This window comes from Vicia villosa, unplaced genomic scaffold (assembly GCF_029867415.1).
Source record: "Vicia villosa cultivar HV-30 ecotype Madison, WI unplaced genomic scaffold, Vvil1.0 ctg.000888F_1_1, whole genome shotgun sequence".
NCBI classification, from domain to species: Eukaryota; Viridiplantae; Streptophyta; class Magnoliopsida; order Fabales; family Fabaceae; genus Vicia; species Vicia villosa.
The window spans coordinates 169,600-192,403 of record NW_026705399.1 but is presented as its reverse complement, the minus strand read 5'-3'; the positions used below and the strand labels follow the sequence as shown (position 1 = coordinate 192,403).

Sequence of the window (22,804 nt, the reverse complement as noted above, 5' to 3'; positions counted from 1 at the left end):
TCGATAATAACCAGGGTATAGGTTGTTTATATTTAAAAAATAAATAAACAATGGCGCTCTTGGGACATATACCTAGTTTATAGGTGGGTCAATGTGAAAGTTTCGTCATAAAAGTACTATTTGTAGTAGTGAAGATTTATAATGAGGCTATTGGAATACATATAGTCAGAATTGTGCTTATATTCTCGCTCTTATGCATGTCTATAATTCAATATGCTTACGTACATACATAACAAGTTTGTTTCAGTTTGCGGTCGGGTGAAATAGGCGACCCTAATTTATGCACCAATTAATCATTTGGGACGTTTTTTTTACTTTTTTATGTAGTCGAGAGTATCTTTGAAAAATAGGTTTCGATGAGCTTCTTGAATGACCCATAAGACGGAAGATCGACAATTAAACAAATAGATATTATGGTGTACTGATAGGCAGGAGAAAAATATGCATGTGTGAATTTGACCGGAGTTTCTCCACTTTTGAGATTGAGGCCTAAAAATTTTAATGTAGAAAAGGAAGTCACCAAAGCTGCTTCAAGTAAAGTCGTCAAACATAAAAAGCGTATTATGACAATCAACATGCTTTATACCTTTTGTGTTCGACATTTGGCACCACATAAATTTCATCTTTTTCAAAGAATTTAAAAGGTCATGCATATCAATATTGATTCTCCTAAATTTTTCAGATTGAGATTGAGATTCACGTTGAGGATTTCAGAGAGTTTGCAGGAAGCCATAAGTACTAAGTTGAAGTTGAGCTCTACTTATTATCCGCAAACAGACGATCAGACAGAGAGGACTATCCAATCTTTGGAGGATTTGCTAAGAGCTTGTGTTTTGGATCAGGGAGGTAACTGGCACAGTAACTTACTATTTATTGAGCTCACCTACAATAACAATTTGCATTCTAGTATTGAAATGACACCATTTGAGGCTTTGTTGGATAATAGGTCAGAAGGGGGAATTACTATTTTGTGTCAATGCATGATTATTTATGCTTAGAAGGGTGACCTTAAACATTGTTATTTTTGTTGCATTGATTTGTATGTCATGCATCATTTGTGTCATGTCGTTAAAAGAGGCATGTTTGCTAATTCAAAAGGGAGGACTAGTGGCTTGTCCCAAGCTCGGAATGGGAGAGTGCTGGATTCAGAAGGGATTTTGGTTCCCGAGAGAACCAAATGTTGAGTTGGTACCACATGCATAAAATTTGTGTCGTGAGTCACATTGCACACACACACACACACACACACACACACACACACACACACACACACACACACACACACACATATATATATATATATATATATATATATATATATATGGTAATTGGTAGGTGGATATGATTTTCAATGAATCTTCTATTTATAGAGGTAAAGGTAACAACTCCCATTCAAATAGTGGCCTTTAGAGTATTCACCATACTTCAATATTAGTTTGTAATCTCACATTTTATAATAAGCATGTGCATTGAGGTGTGAACTGGTATGGGATTATACTAACTTGGGAGATCACATAAGCTTCTAGCTATATGTGTGTCTGGCTCGGACCATGGATTTTGTGAGATTGATAATGGCAATTTTTTTAAAGCACCCTTTGATTTACTAAGGCACTTAGTGAAAAGTCAGAATACCTTCAATTTTTAGAAATACATTTTTGGACTCACCTCATGCACACACAACTCATTCGTTTTTTAGCTACGCCCCAATTTTATGACTAGTTTTAGTCTAAAAATGCATTTCTAGAGTGTCTCCGAAAATGTACTTTCAGAACCTGTACATATAAATGACTTGCTACTTTTCAATTATCATAGGTTGTAGCTTAATTAGTCATCATCTCAACAAACAATCCAGATGTCTCAAAAATATAGGTATGAATTAGATCAAATATAGATGAGTTGAATTCGTTGCGGTGGAACTTGTGTCAAATGTATTACGAGCTTGCAATGTTAACTATAATGTAAGGTGTTGTGATTTTTCTTGTCGTAGAGACTTTAGTTCTTCTTCTGTTACTATTGGGTACATTCCTATGTCCATGTACAGGTTCTAGAAATACATTTTCAGAGATATTTTAGAAATGCATTTGAGAACTAAATTTATTCATAAAATTTGGGGCGTGTCTCAAAAACGAATAAGTTGTGTGTGCATAAGATGCGCCCGAAAATGTATTTCATGTAATATCCTACCAATATGTGTCTAGAATCATATCAGCATAATACTAATAACTGGTACTGAGTACATACAAAAGTTAGGAATAATGATATAAGATGTATACATTTCAAGAACATAATGATAAAGTTCATAGTGGAAGAAGAGCTCAGGCATGGTCTTCACGACATTCGATCAAAAGCTCTTGGTCTAAGCATCCAGCAAAACTCGATCTAGAACGATACCTAAAAAATAATAAGATGAATGGGGTGAGATTACTAAATCTCAGTGAGTTCCCCTATCTTATGGGTCCTCTCGGCTCTACAGGGTACATGCATCAACTACAGATCCATCTCAGATCCTAAGATTTCCTCACTATCCAGTACAGGAAATCCTATCAACTCGTAGCGCCACGATTGAGTGTCCATTGACCACCCAATTGGATACTCTGAGAACATATCACATGTTCAGATATTAGGTACACGTTTCCTCCAGAATAGGTCTTCCGAATTTACCTTCCAACCTTCTATCAAGAGCTACCCTCAAGGTCTGGTATTTCGAGTTTACCTGCCTATCTGCTCTCGAAACAAGACCCCAAATCATTCCTCTTCAATCTACATGGTAAGTAAATCATATGGACTATAGACAACCATGGAATCGTCATTAATCGCATCTCACGATTTGACTCCTCCAATATCCCAGGGCCCGAATCTCACATAGAAATTCACCCTCAAGGAGATGACAAAAGGAGAAGGCGTGGCCCACATCTTCGGGAGTTCATCCCCGAATAGCTCCTGAATTATGGAGCACGACCCATTCTTGAGATCACACACTCTAGGAATGCCTGCAATATATGTCGCATAGGGGCATCCTTGGAATTACTTCATAATAAATAGCCAACATATATGTAACGTGCCTACTCGTAGTTACTATCCTTATGCCTGTTCTCTAACCCCTCGTCCCATACTTACTACACCATCAGATTGTAGGATTTCAAAAGTAGTCTCTTGATAGGAAAAATGAATATTAGGCTAGCATCTGTTCATATCTCTTGGTCTAGGTATCCTAAGGTTCACCTTACCATATCCATATTTTGTTAACCGACATACACAAGTTACACCATGTAGTAAGACCTCCTCGCCTTTGGGTTCACATGGTTAGCTTCACAAGCTATAAGACCTCAACATCTTTGGTATACGTGGCTAGATTTGATTTTCCATCACCGCTCATTTCATGATTCCTATAGCCCAGTTAACGTAACACTTGGGCACCAAGGCCTTTAGAACGGTTAACAAATCAATTATCCGAGCATTTCTTTTATTAATCAGGGTACAAGAACATTCACATGGATTTGATTAATACTTAAGAATATGCTAAAGTTGTGGAAGCTTAGGCATCTCATAGCCCTTTCCGTTAGCTTTCCAATGCCTCCGACGGCGCCCAATTCTGAGTTACGGAACTTAAGTTATGCTATTTCCAATTTTGTTTTTCCAATGCAGTCTTAGGAAATCGGTTTCCATATTATGGGAAACTGGCTTCCTGCACATAGAATGCCCAGAAACCCAATTTTCTTGCCAGAAACCGATTTCCCTAACAGGGGTAACCAGTTTCCTGCAACTCAGACTAAAAAACACCTATTTTTCTGCATAAAAACCATTCCCAAAAGTATTCTAACTCATCCTTAAGTTCCCCAACAATCCAAATCCGAACCCCATCATATATTAACATTCCATAATATACAATTGCATCAAAAGAACACATATTTTACCAGTTAAATCAACATGCAAAGCAATGACCATACCCTAAACCCTTAATCATGCAAAGTTCCCAAATCCTACCCCAAGTTCCTAACTAATGGAACTCACCTCAATCCATGGAGATTCTGACTTTGAGAAGATGAAAAAGTTGAAATTGTTGTTGATGATTAAGCCAACTTGTTTCTAGAAGTCTTCAACTATTCTGCACAAGCATGGTGATGAGCTTGAACTCACAACCTCCTCTTCCTCTTCCAATTTCACCACCCTCCTTCTCTCTACTTCTTCTCATTCTGATTTTGCAAGGTGGGAGAATAAGAAAAATGGGAAGAAGTTCTACACTTACTCTTTATAAAATATGCTGTGAGAAAATACCATATCGACCTTGCATCTTAGAGACATTAGCCAACATGCCATCTTAGTTAATTAGCTTACTATTCATGTTGTAACACCCTTCTAAACCCCCGAGGAAATTAAAAATTAAATCAGAGTACATGCAAACAAGGATGCCACAATTGATAATAACATAAACATTATCTGTCATGCATTTACTAGGGAATAATCCTTCATAACTCATCAACTTCATGTTTACACAGCGAAATAAATTATCAAAATAGCATTACATCATTAATACCACCAATCCTCAAACTAATTCAAAACAAAATAGAGTTATTAAATTAATTTCAAAACGTAACGTTCCCCAATGTTACATCTATCAGAGCATGACACCTGACGCTAACTAACAAAAACTCATGAGCTAATCCTCACCAAGTCGAAGCCGCTATCCTCAATCTGAAAAATATAGTGTAAGGGTGAGTCTCATCGCAATTAATAAATATTATTGTATCGTAAATAATAACACATCATAGTTATATTAATCACCCAATGGTATTATATTCACACAATTCCACAAATACACAACCAACACATCATCACTTCATAACACTGAAACACATTCAATCATGTTATGAACATCATGCATATGAATAAACTGACACTATGCATGTGATACCAAACATCATAAATGGGAATAACCCACCGAACGATCCAACATCTTGAAGATACGGCCCTGCCAGCACAAATTCCACACAGTGGGAATTATGCCCTTCACCGAATCCCCTCATCATCAGGATTCAACCCTCAACAAATGATTATGAATGAATGCGACATATATAACATACTTATACCATCATCATCATCATCAAGTATGTTCAAATATATATTAGCATCACTCAAGTATCATCCAATCATCACCATCATACAATTCATAAATCATCACACGATTATTACTTCAAACATAGCATGTATTTAACACATCTTATCACATGTATGTACAATACATCATTCATTCAAGAAATAAAATCATGTCTTACAAAAAATTTAGGTTACACCTCATTCCATCATTTAAACACATAGGTCATCTCGTGCGGTTCATCGTGCTCGAAACGGCACTAAAAACGGGTCAACGGTTCAAAAGATACGTCATTCTCAAGTTTGGAAAATTTTATGCACAGCAAACCGCTCAGCGGACCACTAGCGACTCGTGACAGAAGCGAACTTCCTTCAGACCTCTGCTCAGTGGACCACTAGCGACCTTGGACAGAAACTAGCTAGGTCAGGTCCTCCGCTTAGCGGACCTGCGATTTCGCAGATTCTCAGGTCTGCGACAGACCCTGCGATCTCACACATTCTAAGTCCAAAATCGATTCTAAACATCATTTACAGACAGTTAATCATCAATTGCATCATTATTCATCATCACACATCAAAACAACACATTATTAACCAATAAACTATGCAAACTCATCAATTATAACCTCCCTAAACCTAACATATAACCCAATTGATCTAGACAATATTCCTAATCAATGTCATCATTCAAAACACGATAAGAAATGTTAACCGGAGAGTCCCCCCTTACCTTAGCCAAGAGTTCTTGATTGGTCTCTCCCTCTTCCATTCCTCTTTACGTTCTTCGTGTTCCAAACCTTCAGCTCTTCTTTCACGTTCTTTTCTTTCTTTCCCCATTCCTTATCATTTTATGAAAAATAATATTTTAATTTAGTAAAGGGATTTACTACACAACACCCCCTTGCTTACTAACTTCTCACATGGCCCAACTATCATAAACCATCATTTTCCAATTATTTTCATAAAATTCTTAATAATTCTAATTATTAATTCAATTTCCAAATTAAATTAAAATTAAAATATACAGGTGTTACAACTCTCCCCCACTAAAAGAGTTTTCGTCCTCGAAAACATACCTCAGGTAAAGAGTTCCGGATAGGAATCCTTCATCTGACTTTCCAGCTCCCAAGTGATATTCCCATCAGCTGGTCCTCCCCAAGCCACTCTGACCAAAGCTATCTCTTTGCCACGTAACTGCTTCAGCCTTCGATCTTCAATCCTCATAGGTAAGGCCTCAACGGTTAAGTTATCTTTCACCTGTACATCATCTATCTGGATCACATGAGATGGATCCGCGACGTATTTCCTCAACTGAGACACATGAAATACATCATGCAAATTCGCAAGCATCGGCGGTAAAGCCATACGATAGGCAACTTCGCCTACTCATTCTAAAATCTGAAACGGTCCAATAAAACGCGGAGTTAACTTCTTTGACTTCAAAGCCCGATCAGTACCTGTCCTAGGAGTAACTCCCATAAACACATGGTCCCCCTCTTGAAACTCAAGTGTCTTTCTCCTCTTGTCATGGTAACTCTTCTGACGACTCTGAGAAGCTTTCATCTTCTCTTGAATCATTTTAATCTTTTCCGTAGTTAATTGCACGATTTTTGGCCCGATCACCGCATTCTCACCAGATTCGTACCAACACAACAGTGTTCTACATCTCCTTCCATACAAAGCTTCAAACGGAGCCATAACAATGCTCGAATGAAAATTGTTGTTGTAGGTAAACTCAATTAAAGGCAGATAACTATCCCAAGCACCTCCTTTTTCTAGCACACAAGCACGCAACAAATCCTCCAACGATTGAATCGTCCTCTCAGTCTGTCCATCCGTCTGCGGATGATAAGCAGAACTCAATCTCAGCTTAGTACCCAAAGCCTTCTGCAAACCTTCCCAGAACTTAGACGTAAATCTCGGATCTCTATCTGAAACGATACTAGAAGGAATACCATGTAGAATAACTATCTTCTCAATATACAACTGAGCCAGCTTCTCCATCGAATAATCCATTCTTACTAGTATAAAATGTGCTGACTTCGTCAACCTGTCCACAACAACCCAGATAGATTCACAATTCTTAATAGTTCTCGGCAAACCAGAAAAAAATCCATTGATATGCTATCCCACTTCCATTCTGAAATAAACATCGGTTGCATATACCCAGATGGCTTCTGATGCTCAATTTTTGACTTCTGACACGTCAAACAAGAGTACACAAACTCATCAATTTCTTTCTTCATTCCAGGTCACCAAAATAGCTTTTTCAAATCATGATACATCTTGGTAGCACCAGGATGAATACTTAATCCACTACGGTGTCGTTCTTCCAGAATACTCTTTCGAAGCGCAACAACATCAGGAACACAAACTCGATCACCAAACTTCAACATACCGTTCTCGTCGATTCTGAATTCACCGCCCTTACCTTGGTTAATCAAAGTCATCTTATCAATCAACTCAACATCAGTTTTCTGACCTTCTCTAATCTCTTCAAGAATACCACTAGTCAGCTTTAGCATACCCAATTTAACACTATTAGGAGTATCTTCACACACCAAACTCAACTCTCTGAATTGTTCAATCAAATCCAATTCCTTCACCATTATCATAATCCTTAAGAAATTCCAACCACCTCCTCTGTCTCATATTAAGCTCTTTCTGATCAAAGAGATACTTCAGACTCTTATGATCACTGAACACTTCGAACCTCGAACCATACAAGTAATGTCGCCACAACTTCAAAACGAAGACCACAACTGCTAACTCTAAATCATGAGTCGGATAATTCCTTTCATGCACTTTGAGTTGTCTCGTCGCATAAGCTACCACTTGCTGATTTTGCATCAATACACCACCTAAACCCATCAGTGACGCATCACAATACACCACAAACGATTCTGTCGAATTCGGAAGAATCAAGATAGGAGCACTAGTCAACCTCCTCTTCAGCTCTTGGAATCCCTCTTCACATTTCGAATCCCAAATAAACGCTAACTTTGAAAATACTTCAATGAAATTTCTGTAGTACCCTACGAGACCAAGAAAACTACGAATCTCTGACACTGATTTCAGAGCTTCCCACTGAGATATCGCTTCTATCTTTGTAGGATCAACAACAATACCATTCTTAGAAATCACATGTCCAAGAAAACTAACCTCTTCCAACCAAAATTCACACTTCAACAATTTAGCAAAAAGTTTCTTCTCTCTTAACAGCTCTAACACAGTTCTGAGATGTTCCACATGTTCTTCCTCATTTTTAGAATATATCAGGATATCATCTATAAACACCACCACGAACTTATCGAGATAAGGATGGAAGATCCTATTCATATATTCCATAAAAACACCAGGTGCATTAGTAACTCCAAACGGAATTACTGAATACTCGTAATGTCCATACCTCGTTCTAAAGGCAGTCTTCTGAATATCGTCATCTTTCACACGAATTTGGTGATACCCAGACCTCAGATCAATCTTACTAAATACACACGCTCCAACCAGCTGATCCATCAAATTATCAATCCTCGGTAGTGGATACCGATTCTTGATAGTAACCTTGTTCAATTGTCTGTAATCCACACAGCCTCATCGAACCCTCTTTCTTCTTTACTAGCAACACAGGCGCACCCCACGGAGAAACACTCGGACGAATGAATTTCTTCTCAAGCAATTCTTCCAACTGTTTCTTCAATTCAGCTAACTCTGACGGCGACATACGATACGGTGCCATCGACACTGGACTAGTTCCCGGAATCAAATCAATACCAAATTCCACTTCTCTTTCTGGTGGCAATTCATTCAAATCTTCCGGAAAAACTTCTGGAAAATCACATACCACTGGTAGTTCACTACTTGCCGCCTTCTCCTTCAAGTCCATCAGCTTAAATAACATAAACACTGTTGCGCCATCTCCGATAGCCTCATTCACCTGTCTAGCAGTCATGTCCAGATCATCAGCACTAACAGCTTCAAGAAACAACATCATCTTCGAAAAACAGTTGATATGAACACGGTTGAACTCTGACCGGTTCATTCCCAGGATTACATCAAGTTGTTTCAACGGAAGGCACACTAAGTCCATTCCGAATTCTCTACCAAAAATATCAACCGGACAATTCAAACAAGCAGATAAAGTAGTTACTGAACCCGACGCAGGAGTTTCAATAACCATACTTCCATTAATATCAGATATTTCTAATCCCAATCTTTTAGCATAATCTAACGAAATAAACGAATGTGTTGCTCCAGTATCAATAATTGCAATTAAAGGTGTGCCATAGATAAAACACATATCTTTAATCAATCGATCTTCCAGAGTAGTCTCTAACCCAGACAAAGCAAAGACCTTCCCACCAGACTGATTCTTCTTTGGCTTAGGACACTGTGGGCTAATGTGACCTTCTTCACCACAGTTGTAGCAAGTCACAACATTCTTCTTACAATCAGCAGCAACATGGCCCACTTTATCACACTTGAAACACTTCTTCTGATCAAGCTTGCAATCATTCTTACAATGTCCAATTTCGCCACAGTTGTAGCACCTGACAAAAGCACTGGAGTCTCCCACACTAGGCTTATTCCAATCACCAGCTTTAGGATTTCCTCTACCATATGGCTTACCTCTGTCCATAGGCCTCCTACCTTTCTTGTCAACCAACTCGCGAGAGTGAAATAACTTCAGCTTAAGGTTATCCTCTTTGAAGATCCTGCTACAGTCCACCAAATCGATGAATCGCCAAATCCTCTGATACCTGATACCTTGCTTGATCTCATCTTGCAGACCATTTTCAAATTTGATACACTTAGAGAATTCACTAGCTTCATCGTTGTTGTAGTGAACGTAGTACTTCGCCAACTTGACAAACTTCGAAGCATACTCTGGTACCGTCATATTACCTTGAGTCAGCTCCAAAAATTCGATCTCTTTCCTGCCCCGAACATCTTCAGGAAAGTACCTTCTCAGGAATTCTCTCTTGAACACAACCCAAGTAATTGCTACACCCGCAGTTTCAAGTTCATCTCTACTGGGCATCCACCAGTCGTCAGCTTCCTCAGACAACATATGCGTACCATACCTCACCTTCAGATCTTCAGCACAATCAATGACTCTGAAAATCCTCTTGATCTCCTTTAACCACTTCTGAGCACCTTCGGGATCATGCGTGCCCTTGAACAACGAAGGATTGTTCCTCTAAAAGTTCCCCAATTGCCTGTCAGCACCAATCCCAGCCCCATTTGCATTCCCTCCAAGTACACCAGCAATCATGCCCAGAGCCTCAGCGATAGCATTGTCGTTTCTTCCACCTCTTCCAACCATTGTTCTGCTTAAATCAGAAACAATCTAGTCAGAAAAAGTATCGACAGTGTCTAACTCGCACTGGTCGCATACACAAGGAAGACTGACAAAAGACTTTGGTCACAACGACCGACTATGCTCTGATACCACTATTGTAACACCCTTCTAAACCTCCGCGGAAATTAATAATTAAATCAGAGTACATGCAAACAAGGATGCCACAATTGATAATAACATAAACATTATCTGTCACTGTCATGCATTTACTAGGGAATAATCCTTCATAACTCATCAACTTCATGTTTACACAGCGAAATAAATTATCAAAATAGCATTACATCATCAATACCACCAATCCTCAAAATTAACTCAAAACAAAACAGAGTTATTAAATTAATTTCAAAACATAACATTCCCCAATGTTACATCTATCAGAGCATGACACCTGACGCTAACTAACGAAGACTCATGAGCTAATCCTCACCAAGTCGAAGCCGCTATCCTCAATCTGAAAAATATAGTGTAAGGGTGAGTCTCATCGCAATTAATAAATATTATTGCATCGTAAATAATAACACATCATAGTTATATTAATCACCCAATGGTATTATATTCAAACAATTCCACAAATACACAACCAACACATCATCACTTCATAACACTGAAACACATTCAATCATGTTATGAACATCATGCATATGAATGAACTGACACTATGCATGTGGTACCAAACATCATCAATGGGAATAACCCACCGACCGATCCAACATTTTCAAGATACGGCCCTGCTAGCACAAATTCCACACAGTGGGAATTATGCCCTTCACTAAATCCCCTCATCATCAGGATTCAGCCCTCAACAAATGATTATGAATGAATGCAACATATATAACATACTTATACCATCATCATCATCAAGTATGTTCAAATATATATTAGCATCACTCAACTATCATCCAATCATCACAATCATACAATTCATAAATCATCATACAATTATTACTTCAAATACAACATGTATTTAACACATCTCATCACATATATGTACAATACATCATTCATTCAAGAAATAAAATCATGTCTTACAAACAATTGAGGTTACACCTCATTCCATCATTTAAACACATAGGTCATCTCGTGAGGTTCATCGTGCTGGAAACGGCACTAAAAACGGGTCAACGGTTTAAAAGATACGTCATTTTCAAGTTTGGAAAATTTTCTGTACAGCAAGGTCCGCTCGGCGGACCACTAGCGACTCGTGACAGAAGCGAACTTCCTTCAGACCTCCGCTCAGCGGACCACTAGCGACCTTGGACAGAAACTAGCTAGGTTAGGTCCTCCGCTTAGCGGACCCCCTCCGCTTAGCGGACCTGCGATTTCGCAGATTCTCAGGTCTGCGACAGACCCTGCGATCTCACGCATTCTAAGTCCAAAATCGATTCTAAACATCATTTACAGACAGTTAATCATCAATTGCATCATTATTCATCATCACACATCAAAACAACACATTATTAACCAATAACCTATGCAAATTCATCAATTATAACCTCCCTAAACCTAACATATAACCTAATTGATCTAGACAATATTCCTAATCAATGTCATCATTCAAAACACGATAATAAATGTTAACCGGAGAGTCCCCCCTTACCTTAGCCAAGAGTTCTTGATTGGTCTCTCCCTCTTCCGTTCCTCTTTACGTTCTTCGTGTTCCAAACCTTCAGCTCTTCTTTCACGTTGTTTTCTTTCTTTCCCCATTCCTTATCATTTTATGAAAAATAATATTTTAATTTAGTAAAGGGCTTTACTACACAACACTCCCTTGCTTACTAACTTCTCACATGGCCCAACTATCATAAACCATCCTTTTCCAATTATTTTCATAAAATTCATAATAATTCTAATAATTCAATTTCCAAATTAAATTAAAATTAAAATATACGTGTGTTACACATGCCACTTATGAGATTAGTAAATCGATTATCCACTAATCAAAAGATACCTTCTTTGAAATTCCAATAAAACACGTCAACAGACTTAGGTGAAAATCGGGGTATTACATTTCCGGAAATTGATGGACATTTTGGTTTTCCATAGGATTTTTTCCATCTCATTGGATGGGCTTAGAAATTCCCTTGATAATGAGGCTAAAGGCATGCATATAGTGAGAATTGAGCTCATAGTCTCGCTGTTTTGCATGTCCATAACTCTATATGTTTACATACATATTACATAACAAGTGTCTTTGAGTTTGTGACCGGGTGAAATAGGTAACCTCAACTTATGCACCAATTAACTATTAGGAATGTCCATTTTTACTTATTTACGTGGGCGAGAATATCTTTGAAAAAAAGGTGTCGATGAATTTCTTGACCAACCCACAAGAGGGAAGATCGATAGTTAGGCAAATAGATATTATGGTGTATTGGTGGAGGTAGGAGGAAATTAAAACATACATATGTGAATTTGACTAAAGTTTTTCCAATTGTGGGTTTGAGCACAAAAATACTTTATTGTTGAACAAGAATCCCTCAAAGCTCCTTCAAACAAAGTGATCAAATATGAAAAAAGGTATTATGACAATCAACATGTTTTTATTCCTTTTGTTTGACTTTTTAGCACCACGTACATTTGATTTTTTTCAAAGAATTTAGAGGTTCATGCATATCAATACTGTCTCCTAAGTCATTGAATGCAATTTTTAAGAGAATTGATTTTAGGGTTAATACCTATTTTCACCCCTACCATATGGGGTTGGTTTGAAAAATCCCCCTGTAAAAAAAAGGTTGCAAGAATTCTCCTAATAATTGAAGATTCTCTCGTTTTAAACCTTGTAAAATATTTATTTTTAAAACCAACCTTGCCACTTAAAGGACTCTATCATTTTGAACCCTGTAAATTTTTTTTTTAGTAAAACCAACCTTGTCTGTCATATTTCAGAGGGTTTAAAATGACATAATCTACAAGATTATAGGGTTTAAAATGACTGAATCTTCAAATGACAAAGTTGGTTTTAAAAACAAAATTTTTACAAGGTTTAAAACGAGAGAATCTTCAAATGTTAGGGAAATTCTTGCAACTTTTTTTTTGGCAGAGAGATTTTTCAAACCAATCCCATATGGCAGGGGTGAAAATATGTATTAATCCTTGATTTTATCATCTAAAAAAGATTAGCGGTGCAACTTGTGGTCTGTTTATCTTAGATACCCGTGTAAAATTAATTATTTACTCAAACAAACATTTTAAAGTTTTTATTTTCATGTTTGCAATTTGATTCTTTCGTAGTTGATTCATGTTATAGAGGTTCATTGGGAATGGATTCACTACCTTTCAATCCCCTAATTTTAGGTGACTTTAGGCAATTTTTAGAGAGACAATTAATAAAGAGAAGGAAAAAAAAAGAGGGAAATATGATGTGAGAGAGAGAGAAATTTTGGAGAGAGATGGAGAGAAAGGTAGAGGGCAATTCCCTCCCAAAAGTCAGACAATCCTTACCCATATTCAATTAAATTTTAAATTTACTATCAACTACTAACACAATTCACTTCATTTATATGGGTTTGAAACTGACTATGTATAGCAAAGCTAACATAAGAATTAATGAAAGAAATATGGTTTTAGATAGAACATTATGGAAAAAAAATTAATTCATTTTAATGGAATAAGATTTAATTATTGTTGTTATTTGCATTTTGATTCTTGATTATGGACATCTACCCTTTTAATAGAGATATATGAGGAGGAGGAGAAGAATGAAGATGAATCTGATTTGTTAAAATTTTAATCTATATGAATAATCAATTCAATAAAATAATATTAAAACACCAATACATAAAAGTGTCAAATTTAAAGATCCCATCTATAAATTTCCTAATATCTTCACTAGAGTAATAATTAGCCGTTGCCTATTAAAGTATATCAACATCTATAGATACATAAAAGTACATTATATTTATTAGTCCACATTCCAAGTCAAAGAATTGAACTTGTATACATATCTAAAATGTAATTTAAATAAAAAATATTGTAAAACATATAAGAAAAAAAAATTCCTCAAAAATATTTTTCATGAAGAATAAAAATACTTTTGAGGAATTCCTTGTTCTTAATTTTTCTCTCTCTATATTCAGTGGCATTCTGGTGGCAAGACTTTGTATCTATTTACATCAGTACAATAAGAATAAAACATGAGTTTCCTTCTAGCCCAATCCATAGCTGCTATCTGTTGCTGTGAAAGCTTAGAAAAATCTGCTCCATTAATAGGGTCTTGTTGTCCTGAAGGATTTGACTTAGAACATGAAGAAGTTGGTGAATTTGGATCAGTTATGCAGCCACTTAATTCCATTTCAGCAAATGAAACAACAAATGGTGCATATTTGTAGTTTACAGGGTACTTTCCTCCATGTGTAGCCCATTCTGAACCATCCCATATTGTTGCATATAATGACATTGGTTTTGATGGATAGATAAATGGGGATGTGGTTTTGTGTATGAATTCCCTCACTGGAATATTGTCAACAAAAAACCTACAAAATTTAAAATAAATAAAAAAGACCGAATGTCAGGTACAAATTTCATTAGATACTAGTAATTCATGTGTCGGATCAGTTCATACAGAATAAATTTAGAATTAGTATTGCATAAATTTGGTGATTTGAGCTGGATCTAAATTCGGACTCACCAAAGCATGCTCCGATTTCAAGACATCCTATGAGGCAAGACCGAACTAGATCAACGTAAATAAGCCAAGTGGGACACGCCAATACATTTTAATACGCAGATAAAACATTCAAGACAAATCTCAAGAGAAGAAAAAAACGAAATTTGATTTCTAACCTCAGACAGACACGAAAAAATAAGAAATACAATTTCTATTGATTGACCTCATACAGACGAGGAAACATGGATTTTAATGACCTATCAATTGGTTTTATGGATTGGCAACCATAAAAAGGAAAGACATACACTTTTCAATATGACATATACTCAAGTATTTGTGACCTTGACTAACACTCAAGTATTTGTGACTCTGACTAACTCAACGTTAGTAGAGTTATTAATTAGTGTATCTAACATGTACAAATCTGACGGACTAGTTAGTCATAGGACCAAATATCGAGTTTTTAAAAAAAAAAACATGATATCTCGTTTTCCTTTTTTTTTAAAACAAAAATTTAAAAACAATTTCTTCATGATTGAGTGATTACTCAATAATAATATGATGAAACTATTCAAGATTAAAAAACTTACACAGTGTGATAACTGTTCCACAAGATGCTATAATAATGGTACTGCTGAGTTGGATCAAACCAGAAATAAAATTTCTCTTCTCTTCCAGTGCTAACACTTCCATTGGCATACACATTTGTTTGAATAACCCAATCATTTCTCTTATCATGACCAAGAATTTCAATATCTATCTCATCATGGTTGTGAGGAAATTTATCTGCATTTGACAACTAATAATATTTTCTCAAGTTAAATCAAATTTCATCACAAATCACAACCTCAAAAAAAATTCATTATCAAAGAATTAAGAAGGTAGCTTACATAAAAAGCAACCACAACTCCAGGTGACAAACCAGCTGGTAATTTGATTGCAGCACTAAAGAATCCATAGTTGTATCTATTTTGCGAAACCATGCCAGAGCCTGTGAAAAAAACATAACACAGTTAAACCAGTTCAGTTGATAGTTGTGCAGAGACATCTGATCAGAGGTACAGTAAACCTACCAGTGATTTTGTCAAGGGCCAGAGTGGCCATGGACCCATTACCAAGAAACTTAACATTTTTGGCACCAAAAGCATTGGAAAAAGCAGTTTGAATTGTTACATGAGGAAAAGAATCAGTTAAATGTGTGACAGATGGAATTGTGTAAGGCCTGCTGTGTGAAGAAACAGAAACCAATGTTGTTAAGGAAAGAATTAGTACAAGATGAAAATGAGGCATGTTTGTTTAGTACAAAGATGAAGTTAGATTAGGTATATATATTGTGGTTGGTTTGTTTAATGGGGTTCATATAGTTTCATAATCTTTGCTTAGTTGTTTTCTAGCTGGCCAATGTCTAGTTGCATTTCACTTTCAATCTATACAAGTGATTCCTAGCCTTTTTAAAAGACTCTCTTTTAGATTTTCTCTTTTTATAATATAAAATTATTTTTTTTAAGTTTTTCATACATTAATATTTTTCAACTTGACTATTAATATTTAAAATTTATTACATTCTTTTTCTCTTATTTTTTATTATAAAATAGTGATGCGACAAATATTATAATATACGATGAAATAAAGATGTTTAATGTTCAACAATAACGAAATTAAGTTGTAAGATTTTTTTTTTAAAAAAAAACTTAAGTTAAAATTTTATAAATTAATTAATTTTTATTTAATTAATAATTTATAAATGATTTATCAATCAAAATAATTTTATATTATTAAATTATATATCACTTCATTTAAATCATATCATATCATTATTTTTAGATAAAAAAACTCAACAAAAAAAAACTAAAAATTGATGATTTTAAAATAGGAGAACAAATTTGTGAGCTTGTAAAAATTAGAGACAAAATGTAATTAAAGGTAAGAGGATTAACTTTTTATCATCAAAGCCATTGATTTTTTTTATAAAGGTTCTGAATATTTGTTTTGATGATTTTTTTTATAAAGGGTTTAAATATTTGTGTATAGTAATGTTGTATTTCGTAAAATTATGAATATTGTTTTTAATATGATGATTTTGTATCTAAAGTAGATAACTATTTAGCTTATTATATACTTTTCATTCATATTATTAAATATTTTTTAATGAGAAAATAATATATTTATAAATATTGTAATAACCATTAAAATAGAAATAATCCTACAGCATAAGAAGTTTTTAAAAGACTATCATGAATACAAATAAAAATTCAACAAAAACAGAGATACCACAACCAACATAAGAACAAATCAAACAAAAACACATACAAGGAGATATGTCAAACTAGTTAAAGACCAAATCCGAAAAATTAAAGTTAGAGTTCGAATCACCATAACTACCATCAACAATCATAATTTTTTTTTTTAAAAAAGAAAAAAAAAATTATATATTGGTATACTTTAGAATCAAGACAAATACTCAACCTTATTAATTAAGACATATTCATGATATAATTCTAAAGTCAATCGAAATAAATGCATGAGTCACTGATTTACTTAGAAATTATTTCAAGATAAAAAATATTCTTATTTTCCACCTCTTTCACCGTTTTTATAACACTGTTAAAATGATATCATTATATATTCTTCAAATGATTTAGACTAAAACGTGTTAGATCATAACAAAACCACTCATAAATTTGACCTTATCACCTTAAGAAAGGAAAGACTCAAACAAGAGCCTTTGAACATTAGAAAGAATAATTTGTCAACCGATTCAACTAATTCAAAAATGAAAAAAATTGAGAAAACAACTCAACCAACTTTAAATAAAAAAGACAATAGATCTCTTTCAATTCCTTATAATTCCTTTTTTTTTTAATAGGCAAGGAAATTTCATTCAAGGAGCACTAGGGGTGCTCAAACCCGGTACAGAAGAAATACTAGTAACTTATAGCTAAGTTTAGAAAATGGTTAGCAGAGGCGCAACATGCCATTCGTAGTAACTACAACAGTTTTGGGCATTTATTTTTCCCAAATGAATCCATTTCCAAGAAGCGAATTTAATGGAAGATAGACAGTCTTCGAAATTAGCCGCTTCGTCTTTGAAAGTTACTGCATTTCTTGTGAGCCACAGAGTCCAGTTAACAGCCAACCAGATTGAAAACGTCACCTCTCTAATCTCCTTCCTTTTGGCCTTCTCACAGAATGTAGGAAACTCCATTAATTCTTTCACTTTTATCCACATAGGGCTGCCCAACCAAGTGTGGACAGCATCCCATATTCTGAAGCTAAACGGACATTCGAAAAAGAGATGATGCCTTGATTCGATGTTGTTTCCGCAGAACTCGCATCCTTTTTTCGATGCTTTTATTTCAATTCCTCTTGCCAAAAGATTGTCCTTCGTTGGGAGCCTGTTTAGAATAAATCTCCATCCGAAAATTTGAATGTTTGACGGAACTCTCACCTTCCATAAGCTTGCTAGCAGTTCTTTCATATTTGTTGTGATCCAAGAAACTGTTGTCTTATATGCTAAAGCTTTGTAGCAAGATTTTACGGTAAAGACTCCATCATTCTCCTGTGTCCAACTGAACGAATCACGGCCCTCTTCCACCGGTTCAAATTCATTCAGAAGCTTTAGTAGCTGATCTGCTATGTGGTTGTTATCATCTCCTGAAGCTCTTATGATCTTTGCCTTGCTCCACAGCCACTGCCCAGCCTCCCAGTTTCCTGCTTCAGACACACTCATGGATTTGTCCTTGGCGGTGTCGTATAACTCAGGAAATGCTTCCTTCAGAATCTGATTTCCCGTCCATTTGCTGCTCCAAAAAGGGATGCCTTCTCCTGCTTGCAACCTGCATAAAACATTGTTAGAAAAGGTGTTTTCTGAGCCTGCTCCATTATTGTCTATCAGTATGAGGTCTTTCCACCAAACTGAGTCACTTCTGCTAATGTCATGCTCACTGCAAGTGAGCACTTTGAGCTGCGGATTTATGTATCTACGCCTCAGAATTCCGCTCCAAATAGCATGCTTATCGTTTAAGATTCTCCATCTCCATTTCGATAATAAAGCCCTGTTTACGATTTCAATATCTTTGATCCCTAGCCCCCCTTCTTCCTTAGACCTGCATACAACATCCCAGCTAACCCAGTGTATAGAACGACGATTTTCCTTGCCATTCCAAAGGAACCTACTTTGAATTCCACGTATCTCTTTAATCACTTTCATTGGCATTTTGTAGAAAGAGAGGGTGTATAATGGGATTGCGTTTAGCACTGAGTTTATCAGGACCACCCTTCCACCCATTGATAAGTGCCTTCCTCTCCATGTAGCCAATTTTTTCCTGCACAAATTAATGACGTCTTTCCACATGTTACTGCTCCGCGTACTTTTTTCCACCTTCACTCCTAAAAATTTGAAAGGGAAGTTCCCTATTTTACAAGACAGAATATTTGAGGCTACTTCCATGTTCCATTCTCCCACGTTGATACCGTACACTTGGCTTTTACACAGATTTACTTTCATTCCTGACATTAATTCAAATCCTCTAAAGATAGTCTTCATACACCAAAGATTGTCGTTGCTCCCGTTTCCTAATACAATGGTGTCGTCCGCGAATTGTAGGATATCAATCGTTTCCTCATCGTTGATTTGAAAGCCATGATAGTCTCCTCGCCTGACTGCTTGCTCTATCATAACAGTTAATCCTTCCATTGCCATAACGAAAAAGAAAAGGTGATAGAGGGTCGCCTTGCCTAAGGCCTCTCTCCACCATGAAATCTTTCGTCACGCTTCCGTTTATCATAATTGACATAGAGCTTTTAAAAATGCAGGCTTCCATCCATTTGCACCATAAGCTCTAAAAACCCATGCGAGACATCAGAATTATGAGGTAGTCCCAGCTAACACTGTCGTACGCCTTCTTGTAGTCCACCTTTGTTATCAAACTAAAGGATAGAAAAACACTTAGAAAGGGGGGGATTGAATAAGTGTGACTTTAAATCTTGGACTATAAAAATAAATTGCACAATTATTTTTATCCTGGTTCGCTGTTAACGAAGCTACTCCAGTCCACCCCCGCAGAGATGATTTACCTCAACCTGAGGATTTAATCCACTAATCGCACGGATTACAATGGTTTTCCACTTAGTCCACGACTAAGTCTTCTAGAGTATTCTGATCACAACTTGATCACTCCAGGAACAACTGCTTAGACAACTTCTAAGACTTTTCTAGAGTCTACTGATCAACCTGATCACTCTAGTTACAAACTGCTCAGCCAACTGCTAAGACTTCCTAGAGTATACTGATCACACGATCACTCTAGTTCCTTACAACTTAATGTAATCTATTCAAGAGTTTACAAATGCTTCTTAAAAACTATAATCACAAACTGTGATATTTCTCTTATCGTTTAAGCTTAATCTCACTAAGATATTACAACAGCAATGTAGTGAGTTGATGAAGATTCTGAGCTTTGATTGAATAGCGTTTCAGCAAGTTTATTTTCGTTCAGAGTTGTTAAGAATTGGTAACCTTGCTTCTCATCAGAACTTCATATTTATAGGCGTTGAGAAGATGACCGTTGAGTGCATTTAATGCTTTGCGTGTTCCGTACAGCATTGCATTTAATGTTATACGCTTTTGTCAACTACCTCGAGCCTTGTTCACGCTGTGTCTACTGACGTTGCCTTTAGTAGCTTTAACGTTCCTTTTGTCAGTCAGCGTAGTCTGCCACCTGTACTTCCTTCTGATCTGATGTTTGTGAATACGACGTTTGAATATCATCAGAGTCAAAACAGCTTGGTGCATAGCATCTTCTGATCTTCTGATCTTGAAGTGCTTCTGTTGCGTGATACCATCTTCTGATCTTCAGTGCTTCTGATCTCATGTTCTTCTGATGCCATGTTCTGATTCTGCTTCGACCATCTTCTGATGTCTTGCCAGACCATGTTCTGATGTTGCATGCTGAACCATTTGAGACACAACTTCTGAGCGCTGAATTATGCGTACTCTTTATATATATTTCCTGAAAGGGAAATTGCATTGGATTAGAGTACCATATTATCTTAAGCAAAATTCATATTATTGTTATCATCAAAACTAAGATAATTGATAAGAACAAATCTTGTTCTAACAATCTCCCCCTTTTTGATGATGACAAAAACATATATAAATGATATGAATTTGCGATCAGAAAGAGTAGACGGCAAAAGACAAATTACACAGCTATAGCATAAGCATATGAATATGTCTCCCCCTGAGATTAACAATCTCCCCCTGAGATAAATAATCTCCCCCTGAAATAAATACTCGAAGAACTTTGATAAAAGACTTCCCTGATTATTTCGGTAGAGACGATCATATAAGCTTCTGCCTTCAGAGAATTCATAGCTTCTGACTTCTGCTTCCATTGGACAGCTTCAGAACTTGAATTTCTTTAGATCCTTAGAACACTCACAGCTTCTGATTCCTGCTTCCATCGTGGACAGCTTCAGAACTTGAATTTCTTTGATCTTCAGAACATTCACAGCTTCTGACTTCTGCTTCCATTCAGGACAGCTTCAGAACTTGAATTTCTTTGATCTTCAGAACATTCACAGCTTCTGATTTCTGCTTCCATTCAGGACAGCTTCAGAACTTGAGTTTTCTGGATCTTTTAGAACATTCACATCTTCTGATTTCTGCTTCCCTCGGATAGCTTCAGAACTTTGAATGTCTACCAATCATCACTTCATGCTAGATTTGTATCAGAACATTGTTGAATGTACCAGAGCATCATCAGAGCATCTCTACATCCTGAAATGTTACAGAACAAAAACTAAACGACAAAAGTCAGCATGAACGAGTTAGAACATAAAATGTATGTTTGAACACATTATATGTATCAGAGCCATATAGGCTGAAATAATGTATCAGAGCAAATAATGTATCAGAGCCATAACATTATATGTATCAGAGCAAATAGAATTTTGTCAGAACAGGATAGACAATGATATTCAAATTCTATTATCAGTGCTTCTGATTCATTCTTCTTTCTTGCTTCTGATCTCTGAAGCTTGACAGCACTCAGCTTGCTTCAGTTTCCAAGAGCTTATTCCTTTTACAGAATAACGCTTCTTATGGTTTTGCTTCTAGTGTTTGCTTCTGAAGATTCACTTCACTTCTCTGTACCTGCAAAACACTTAAACCATATAGAACTTGCAGTTCTTGTTAGTGAAAGTGTGGGAGCCTCTTTACCCAGCAACTAATAGATTTAATCAAATCATTTATCATTTATCTTCTCCCCCTTTTTGTCATAACATCAAAAAGAATATTTAAAAAGATTCAGATGCATAAAACGACAAATAGAATCACTGGAATGTAAATCAAAGAAACTTTTTCATTGATAATCAAAAAGGTTTACAAGACAGGAATGCAGGAAAACAGATGCAACAAGGAAAGGAAACTACAAAGACCAAAAGACTAAGATCCTAGCCTACGCAAAATCCGCGCCAGAACATCATGAATCCCGTCAGTGCTTGTAGCTTGCCTTGTCATGAAGGAACGAAACTCAGCATTGGCTGCTTCTTGCGCGTCCAAACGAGAAGCCAGCATAGCTTGATTCTGATGAAGAGTTTCCAAGGTCTCCATCAGAGCTGAGGTTTCACCAGAAGAAGAAGCACCAGTATTTCTGCCCAGAGGGACAGCAATCTCAGCAGGGTGATCTTCTGGAAGATCTTCAGCTTGTGCATATTCCATTTCCTCATCTGAGTCTGACTCA

At 36.2% G+C, this 22,804-nt stretch overlaps 1 protein-coding gene across 1 annotated transcript; it reads right to left on the bottom strand.

Moving 5' to 3' along the window:
• Window positions 1–14,210: 14,210 nt before the first annotated feature.
• On the bottom strand, window positions 14,211–16,462 carry LOC131631941 (probable xyloglucan endotransglucosylase/hydrolase protein 33). Its single transcript, XM_058902701.1, has 4 exons — window positions 16,133–16,462; window positions 15,950–16,050; window positions 15,650–15,858; window positions 14,211–14,925 (listed from the first exon to the last, which is right to left on the bottom strand). The coding sequence occupies exons 1-4, from the start codon at window positions 16,347–16,349 to the stop codon at window positions 14,526–14,528; spliced, it is 927 nt and encodes a 308-aa protein (XP_058758684.1). The 5' UTR covers window positions 16,350–16,462; the 3' UTR covers window positions 14,211–14,525.
• Between the last annotated feature and the right edge of the window lie 6,342 nt (window positions 16,463–22,804).

Coding starts and splice junctions, on each gene's coding strand:
- LOC131631941 (XM_058902701.1), bottom strand. CDS start 16,349: ATGCCTCATTTTCATCTTGTACTAATTCTTTCCTTAACAACATTGGTT. Junction 15,859..15,949: donor GAGTTGTGGTTGCTTTTTAT/GTAAGCTACCTT, acceptor AAATATTATTAG/TTGTCAAATGCAGATAAATT. Junction 14,926..15,649: donor TGGAACAGTTATCACACTGT/GTAAGTTTTTTA, acceptor TAAATTTTGTAG/GTTTTTTGTTGACAATATTC.